The sequence below is a fragment of the Papaver somniferum genome, chromosome 1 (genome assembly GCF_003573695.1).
Source record: "Papaver somniferum cultivar HN1 chromosome 1, ASM357369v1, whole genome shotgun sequence".
NCBI classification, from domain to species: domain Eukaryota; kingdom Viridiplantae; phylum Streptophyta; class Magnoliopsida; order Ranunculales; family Papaveraceae; genus Papaver; species Papaver somniferum.
Window position 1 is genome coordinate 66,954,741 of NC_039358.1, and position 9,795 is coordinate 66,964,535.

The 9,795-nt window shown below is 38.4% G+C and overlaps 1 protein-coding gene across 2 annotated transcripts; it reads right to left on the reverse strand.

Moving 5' to 3' along the window:
* Positions 1-1,759: 1,759 nt before the first annotated feature.
* On the reverse strand, positions 1,760-6,784 carry LOC113289875 (protein FAR1-RELATED SEQUENCE 7-like). 2 transcript variants are annotated; one of them, XM_026539298.1, is made up of 7 exons: positions 6,493-6,782; positions 3,259-6,317; positions 3,049-3,121; positions 2,873-2,963; positions 2,726-2,788; positions 2,493-2,603; positions 1,760-2,345 (listed from the first exon to the last, which is right to left on the reverse strand). In XM_026539298.1, the coding sequence occupies exons 2-7, from the start codon at positions 6,308-6,310 to the stop codon at positions 1,845-1,847; spliced, it is 3,891 nt and encodes a 1,296-aa protein (XP_026395083.1). In that variant the 5' UTR covers positions 6,311-6,317; positions 6,493-6,782; the 3' UTR covers positions 1,760-1,844. The 2 variants fall into 2 exon arrangements, 1 of the variants encoding a protein (XP_026395083.1); XR_003331197.1 differs by having other exon boundaries at positions 2,309-2,345; positions 2,715-2,788; positions 6,493-6,784.
* Between the last annotated feature and the right edge of the window lie 3,011 nt (positions 6,785-9,795).

A 9,795-nucleotide genomic window follows, 5' to 3' on the forward strand; every position in this document is an offset into this window, starting at 1 on the left:
ATCGAAACCTTTAATCGGCGCAAAACTAATACAACCATACAAGCCGATCCTAAGCACATGCAAAAATTCTGAAATTCAAACAACAATTATTCGGTACAAAACTAATACTACCATACAAGTCGATCCTACGCACATGCAAAATTTCTGAAATTCACAAAACATATTCGGCACAAAACTAACACCATCGAATAAGCCGATCCTAAATATAAGTCTCTGTGTCACTAAGTTCGGCTCAAAACGGATTTCAGATATACGCCGAGCCGTTCATATGCACTTTCAGGGTTCAGTTTCAAGAACAGCTCGGCGCACATCTAAGATTTTTTTTTGCGCCGAACCATACCCTGTAACCGCCGCAGAAACATGATTTTGACGAATTAAATCAATCAAACCAATCAAAAACATCAAATACGAGATGGGTTTGTAAAACTAACCTTCTTATTCTCATTTCTGGAGTTGGTTCTTCTTCAATCTCTTCTTCCGGTTGATTTTGTGGTTGATTTTGAGTTTCTTCTTCACTCTCTAAATCTTCTTCTTCTTCAATGGGTTGTTCAATCGCTCGATTAGAACGAGATACTGGCTTACGGCGAACTATTATATAGATGAGTTTAATCGTCGACTAAATTTTCACGAATCGACGATTAAATTTCGGCGATGATACGATGAAAAAAAAAGGAGAAGGTGGGTTCGGCTGTGGAGGATGAGGAGGAAGAAGAAGGGGTTGAAACTGATTTTAGGTTTATGATTATAGATTTTTGTAGGGGTGTAAATAATACCCGAAAATACTCGGCCTGCCTGTATCCGCCCGAGCCCGCCTGTACCCGAAGTAGCCCAAAGCATGTTATGGCCCGTCATGGACCACCCGGCCTGGCCTGGATTAATTTATTGGGCGGTCTCGGGCTTTGCGATAAATTATGATGCCCGGCCTGATACCCGGCCTGAAAGCCTTCTATGTGCCATTAATCATTTAATATCCTCTTAAAAAGACTTAAAAGTTACAATTTTATAATTGTCAATTTTGTGTCAAGAAAAATAAAATATATAATTGTTTTTTTACTTATAATTAACCTTTTCAAAAAATTAATGGTAATATATTTTCTTATTAGAAAGTTTATTGTACTCTAATTAATTATTTATTATAGGCTAAAATTAAAAATTTGTCAGTGTAATTTAAATAAAAAATAATACTAGCACTTACGATATGCGATGTTGGAAAGGAAAGGATATTGTATTTAATACCGTTCATTTGAAAATTTAAACTTAAAAAAAAAAATTCAAAATAGTGGCCTGTCCGGCCCGATCTGACTTGCCCGTATAAAAAGCGGGCTTTGGGCGGTCTTTGGGTAGCAAATTATCTACTTGTGCCCGGCCTGTCCGGCCTGAATTTGTTTACGGGCTCACAAATATTAAGCCTGGCCTGCCCGGCCTGTCTTAGTTTTGGGTCGGGCGACCCGGCCTGCCCGAATTTACACCCCTAGATTTTTGTATTAAGGTTAGAGATAAATTAATAATTTATAGGATTTAAGGGCATATAGATAATTAAACCACCCATAGGGTACCCTTTATAAGGTCACCCAAGTTAGGACTAGTCCTTTGTATGCCTTGAAAGTTTGGTATGCCCAAAATCAGGGTTCTTTCGTTTTTTTCTCCTGGCCTTCTCTTCCAGGTGGGCTCGAAATCTTTTAGGACTTCTCAAGCCCAAGGCCATGAGAGTAAAAGTGAGTGAGGAGAGGGCCAAACACTTAATTCCCACATTCCGAAATTCCGAAATTTCCTTTCTTTCCTTCTTTGTAATTCATTGCAATAAAAACATGATATTACAAATGAGGGAACCCAACAAGGCTAAATTACAAACTTGGCATTTGATCCCAAATAACCAAAGAATCCTTGGATAACCCTTCATTTGCAAGCTTACCAGCCACGGAATTTCCTTCTTGGTGAATGTGAGTGATGCGACCTAAGACTAATCTGGACATAATCGCCTCTATCTCGAAAAACATTGGGGTAAACCTCCAAGGAATCTCACTCTCCCTTCTCAACCATTTGATGACATGGTCAGAGTCCCCCTCGATCCATACTGGACCAGATGGCAGGGCAGAGAGCAATTTCAACCCATTCCAAAGCCCTAAAATTTCTGCCTCCACTGCTTGAACTTCTGCAGCTGATCCAGCATATGATTTAATGATCGATCCATCACTTAAAGAAACTGCACCACCATAGCCTCCAATTCTTCTTCTATCACTGTCTTCAAAATAGATTTCTTTACTACACCCACCAAAGTTGAGTTTGAACCACCCCGAGGAAGGTAGAAGCCGAGAATCCAATGGTGGGCGGACGACATGATTGACCTATGAAGTAGAATTAGGATAAACATACTTGCATTGAAAAGACAGACCATGAAGACAAGGTAACGCAACCACCACAAAGTTGACAGATCAATTCATAAGAACACCTCTGCTAAGATGATATAGAACAAGAAATATAATTAATCTTACCTGATTGAGGTCAAAATGACTCGTTTGAGGATTCGGAATACTAGCAGGGCCAACAGTTAACTCCTGAAATGTTTGGGGATTGGGAATGCTCGCAGGGCCAACAGTTAACTCCTGTGTTTTTTGTTTTTTGTTTGAAGAGTGTGCAAGAAGTAAGGACAACTGCAGAACGCAAGTAGTTTGTGTGGCATCCATATAAACAAAAGTAAACAGCATGATCCTTACCATAAGCCCACCTGATTAAGGTCAAAAATATTATGTTCGGAGGATTGGATGCATGATAGCCCAGCAAATGGCTCCTATAAAATGACGCAACATCAGTATAATAATATGTTTACTATCATTTTAATTAAAGAAAAAAATGGTGGATGAAGATATCTGACCCCAAATCCAGAAGTGTCCGTAGAATGGTATTGGTCATTAAGATCACCCGCAGGTCCAGGAACATACACGCATATGTTTGGGCACAGATTCCTGCCATGGCAAGAAAAGGTTAAGTTACCTGCTACATTATGCAATTTTACTTTAGCAAATTGAGGGCATATCAAGATTTACTTACGATAGTCTAGGGCTGTTATGAGTCTCTTGTCCATCTTTACCTCCAAAATTGCAAGGGACGATTGGTTCCGAGGCTGAATCAATTGGAAAATGGTTAGTACACTAATTGCTTAAGATAAACCATGGAAATGAGAATGGATAGTACCACTATTCTTATAAACTACCAGAAACATGAATAATAGTACATCTGAGATTTAAGCTTGATATGTACCAATTGCCTCACTCCTTGGATGTGAATGCACCCCATTATGCTCACTTGATTCAGGTTCTGTTCTGGCTTTCTTTTTCCTATGGTTCTCCAGCAATGTAGGCATAACCTTTTTGGGTGGACGTCCTCTTGGCCTAACACGTGGCGGATCAGATGAAGCTATTTGGCTACCTGAAGCTACTGTAGGGTTGTCTGCACAGACAAGGCGGTTTGAAATCTGATTGTTGTTAACAGCTTCAATGGGAGAGTGAGAAGCACTGGTCCCCTGAACATCAAGCTGTGAGACAATTATATCGCCCTCAGGAACTTTTTCCACTTCTCGTAGTTTCATTTCAACAGCACAACTTGCTGTTTGATACGCCTTAAAAGACAATGCACCTTTAGCAGAAAGGGTAAGAGCTAATTGGCAAAGATTTCTGTAGCGTAAAGCCAATGAACTTTCACATTCAGATCCCACCACACTCTCATTTTTGTGTGAAGGCATGCCACACTTTGCTCTTTTTGTCCACCTCTTTCTGATGTAGACGTCTGGAATCAACATAACATTAGTAGCTGTGAAAACTTTTAATATATGCCGGCATAGAATGCCCACAGATTCAAAACTCTGGCAACTACAAGTCACCTTCGTATCATTATCACAGGAATCAAATTTAACCAGCCAACTGCTGTTCTGCCCCCACCTTGAAACCAAAAACGTTTTGATTGTCCCCAGCATTTCCGTTTCTACAGCCATGTAGTTAAAACTGTCAGTAAACTCTTTATGGAACTCTTGAAATACTAATCTAGTGTAACTCTCTGCTGCTTGTTTTTCCAATGGAAGTTCAGACTTCAAAACTGGGTGTGTTTGCCGGGAGATGGAGTCTTCATAAGTTTCCTTTTCACGACTATCAAAAATTGCCTTTTCATACTGACTAATAAACTCAGTCATAGGAAGTGCCTTGCTCAGGACGTATCCATTGAAGAAAGAGTGCATACTTTCATTTTGTTCAATCGACATTGTGTGTGCATGAAAAATGTGCTTCGAATAAACCGGAACCCATTTATGTCTTCTTATGTACAAGTAACCAAGCCACTCGTTATCACGAAGATCAAATTTATCGAGAAGTGATTCCCACCTTGACTCAAACTCCTCGCACAACTGGGGCTCGTAGATGCAATTCTTATAATCAGTACTAAAGATGTCATCTTTGTTGTACAAATGACTCAGATTTTTTGCCGTATTTTGCAAGATATGCCATAAACTTAAACAGTGATTGGTTCCTGGTAAAAGTTGCCCAATTGCCTTTTCCATTTCTGCATCTTGATCAGTAATTACAGTTACTGGATGGCGCCCATACATTGCCTTCAACAGTGTTTCTAACAACCAGGCAAAAGACTCCTCTGTTTCGTTCAGTATAATTGCACAACCAAACAAGACTGTTTGTAGGTGATTATTTACGCCCAAAAGTGGAGTAAATGGTCGACCACACGTGTTAGCCCCATAGGTTGTCTCAAAATACACAACATCTCCGAAGTGACCAAAATCTGATCGCGACCTTGCATCGGCCCAGAAGCAGCCTGACATCTGATCCTCTTCATCAACTTGTATAGCATAAAAGAATGCTGGGTTTTCTGCTTGCATCCGCCTAAAATAATTGAGGATGATCTGCGTGTCACCCTTTTCGAGTTTCCTCCTCTTCTTTTTCTTCATGCGATTTCTTAGACGTGCTTCAATGAAACTAATCTTCTCACTTCCACCAGCTTCTGACATAATGTATGATGACACTTTTTTAGGTCTTGCACTCCCATCTGTCACAGAATCGAGTAGCGCCTCCTGGTCTGGTTTATCAAGTTTATGTGTCTTGAACAAAAGCATGTCTCCCAAACGATCAAGTTCGTGATTATGCTCTTCGATAAATTTTTGGACAACCCACTTACCATCCGTACTTTTTTTAACTTCTAATTTTGCATTGCAACCTACCCGTGTAACTGGCAAAATCCGCGTCCTCACCTTCACAATGACACCGCCTATCATTTGTTTCCTGTCATTGTCATCATTTTCACAGTTTTTCCTACGATAACCTTCCTTAGAACAACAAAGTCGACGAAATAGAAGCGAACCATCAATATTTGATCTTCTCGTTTTATCCTTACGTACAACGAAACCGAGAGTCCTGGCATACGCATTGTAAAAGAGATATGCTTTATGAGGAGACTCGAACTCCATTCCAACAGATGGTTTTGGAACTTCATTGATTATACGTTCTTCCGAGGAAGGAAGTTCCCCAACTCCATTTCTGTCAAGCAGTGCTCTAGCAGCTCGTCTACTTCTATGAGACCTCAACAAATGAGTTTCATCCAAACTAACACATTCATGGTTATGTTCTTCGACAAATTTCTGTACAATCCACCTTCCGTCAGTTGTTCTTTTCACGTCTAACCTAGCATTACAACCTACCCTCATTCTCTGCTGAATTTCTGCCCTTCTCTTCATATCCAACTTCGCTCTTCGACCAACCCTGGGAACTGGCTGAATCCGTGCCGCCTCCATTTTCACTAACTTACCATCCTTGACTTGCATTCCTATACCAATGTTAGTATTAACCCCATTACCACCATTCTCAAGGCTTTTCCGTGGATAACCTTCCTTAGAACAACAGAACCGCCGAAACAGATACGACCCATCAATATTTGATTTCCGGGTTTTATCCTTTCTAACACTAAAACCCACAATAGCAGCATACTCATTATAGAAAAGAAATGCCTTTTGCAGTGTTTCAAATTCCATCCCAACAAATGGTTTAGTAAAACAAGTAGACGATGATGTCGTTGCTTCTTCGCGATTATGAACATGATCATGAGTAGTATTATCAGTAGTATCATGACTATGAGTATGACAATGACTATGAATATCATTCTGAGTATTGTTATCAGTAGCAGTATCATGAGTAGGACTTACAACCTTGTCTACTCCTAGTACTAATTGACATTCAGCTTCAGCCACATCTCCAAATATCTCGTTCTCATCAGCACCTAGTGAATCAAACTGACTTGTACTTTCTTCCATGACGATCATATTTTACCTAATAATTACCAACCAGCATATCAGAATTCAACATAAAAAAAATCTAGGGCAAACTCTCCTAACCCTTGATCAAAGTAAAACAATTTCTTTAGATAAAAACTGAAATAAGCTCAAATCCAAACTGGGTTTTTTGCAGAAATGATTAAATTAAAGTAAGTTGTTTTTTACTCTACCTGGAAGGGTTTGAGAAGAATCTGTTGATTGAATTAAGGAATGAGAAGATTCAGAGAATTTTGAATCGTTGGAGAAGAAGAAGAATCTTCAATTGATTGTTGAATAAGAAGTTGAAGATACCCCATTTCTTGTTGTAGTTTGTCTGATCTTCAGAGATTATTATTATTATTATCAGATAATTAATACTTTCTTCTTCTTCACTCTCTTTCGTTTTCTTTTCTTAGTTTTTCTTTGGTCTGTAAATGGAAAGTGAAAAGAGGGATGACCCAGATACGATCGTGTCGGTTTGATTGATTTTTATCACCTCTCCTAGAGATCTGTAATCTAAATCTAAGTGACGATTTATACGGACGAGCTTTGGAAGATACGGGAACTTTCGGACGAGGGAACTCGTCATTTTTTCTTCCATATGATATGAGCATCATAACAGGGGTAGAGGTGTACCAGCTCCTTAGGGCAACTCATATGGAGTAAAAAAAACATCCATATATTTGTGATAGTCCACGTCTTCTTATAAATAAAAAGTGCTATGATGGATGATTTTAACATCCATGTGTTTATGAAATCAAGAGAATACCCTTCAAAAATGTAGAGGATGCTATATGGAGAGTCCATCCGGTCATAGAATGACCGGATACCCCATAATGTCCGGTTCTTTTCTTTTTCTCATCCAATCATTATGGGGTTCTTATTTTTTGATCGAAAGTAATTAGGGACGGATATAACTTCGATTTAGTGTTTCGCTCCAATCAACAACATTTATAAGCGTTGCAAAATGTCATATTTTTCAATCTGACCACTTAATGATCGGTTGGATTTACTTTTTTGATTTTTATTCGTACTGGGTTTTTGCTCCACTCTTTGCTGAGGGTCTACATATATGTGTATACTCCTTAAGTTATGGTAGATTTTACCTCCATACCGTAGGAATTGCCCTTACCAACGAAGGTTTTGTCTTCAGTATACCCCTGGGCAAACTGGTACCCATATTAGTGATGTGTTATAGTTACTCAACTTCAAGCTTAAAGCTTGAATTACGTGACCTTGAGTTTGCTATTAGCTTTTAATTAAGGTGGTCCAAGACTCAAGCGGAACTTGTGCTAATAGTTCAATTCGTTCTTTGGTCCTACTCGGTTGGGGAATGAGGAACGAGGAGCAACGAATTCGTACTTGTAACTTGGAACTTACCAAAACTCAGTCTAATATTCAGATATGTTGTTACTAACATCAAAATAAAGAAAATAAGCCATCTTAATCAAAACTCAGGAAAATCGGACTTGGAACTCGCCAAAACTAGTAATAATCAAACATGGAACTCGTTAAAACTCGGAAACGGTGAATTGAAGATTGTCTCGGTATACTACGGGGTTGCGAGTATTTATTTGGAAATTGGACTCGGACGATAATTTTAACCACACAGAGTTAACGCACCCAAGGTGACCAAAATGCTGCAGTCATGCCTCTTACGTCTCTCGAACCTCACAAGGCTCTAGGCAATTGATTCTCTTAGCTAACGTCCTTTACATCATAAGAGTTCTTCAACCTCAGGGAATACTTTTGATACCAATCTGCCCCTAACAGATAAGGTTAATTGATTTCCCTTTAGATCATTATACCAAGGCTTGGAAATCTATTAATAAAGCTAGCAAACCTCACGAATTCGGAACACTTGCACTCAATTAGCTGAGAAGCCTGGATTACTAAGCACCTCCCTAGAAAAATCTTAAACAGACAACAAAGAAGAGTTTTAGATATCTATATTGAGGAATCACAAAGTCTGAGACAAAGAGAACTTTGCGATTTCTATCTATCTCGTTCTTGATATGAGATAACTAGAACAAGATCAGGATAAACGGACTATCAAGGTAAAAATATTTGAACCTGGATTCATGAATCTATCATTGAAGTATTTGAATCATAAACCTAATTATGTCCCTAAGTGATGAGAATGGAGAAGTCAATATTCTCTCCTTGAATGAAGTAGTAAACAAACTCAGCCACAACCCCCGGTCCATATATTTTTGTCGATAGTGATTGGAATAATATTATCCACAACCACTTTTCCAAAGGCTTTTCGAAATAATTCAACATCATTGACTGACATTTTTCCATCCTTCTAAGGAACAATTTTTCTAATCAGAATCACAGAAATATCCTTTGGTGAAGGCCTCACATTCTCAGGTTGCAGAATAACACAACCACCATCACGAGGTAAATCTAATAACTCGGCAATTATGCTACAGTCAACAAGAATAGTCTTATCCTTGATAACGATTTTGAAACTAAAATTGCAAGTATATGCATCATGTAGGTTAGCATAAAACAAACTGAACATCTCAGCATGAGCAGACCAATGCCATGGTGAACACAACCCCATTCATGCTCATCCATGAACCGAGTAAACTTACGAACATCAATAGACGCATCATAAACTCTTTCCATTACGGGTTTACGATTGACATAGTTATTGTAAACATTACGAGCATGCTTGTTAATGAAATAAAATTGAAGGATAACATAAAAATGGAGTTCACGAGCCTGGTGACCCATATTACCATCATGTTCATCACCACTATCAACGTTTCTTTTACTTGAGCTTTCACCTTGATGATTTTTTTTTCTACTAAACATGATTATATATAATTGAATATCAAGAACAAGTAAAATACTTATCGAGTCCATGAGCATCCGATGATGGTGGTTACCGAACTAGGTAGTGCGAAATGAAATTGAACGTCACCCGTTGATAAGAAATTCGTTGCTAATCTAACGATACCAAGAAATCAGAGATTGGTAATAAAATTATCTTGGTGGTAGTTAGACAATTTTGGTTTCTCTTTTAACAGTTCGAGTACTTGATTAAGAAAGAAAAGGACTTGATAAAAATAAGGGTTTGCCTCCTTTTAAGTGGATGACAGTGATGGTTCATGAACCGTAGAGTTTAGTTCTGGATTGGAACTTGTTCCACTTTAGTTAAAGGTCCGTGAAACACATATGCACAAGCCAGGAGTCTTTTACATAAGATTTTTGTATAATAATTAAATATTTTTCTGGAAATAAGTTTAAGTATCAACGCATGATAAGATAATCTTAGAGCATAACTTTTTGACTTTTAAACAAAATTCTCATTTACTTAGGAGTCAGATAAGCGGGTACTGATACCCACAATAAGCGCATTTTGGACTCATCATATTGTGGTACCACCATGGTATAACTTTGGTGGGGCAGAGAAGATATCATTAACTGCTGGATTTCTTGTCCCACAAGGAATAAAAAAAACAAGAAGCATCTGATCATAAAAA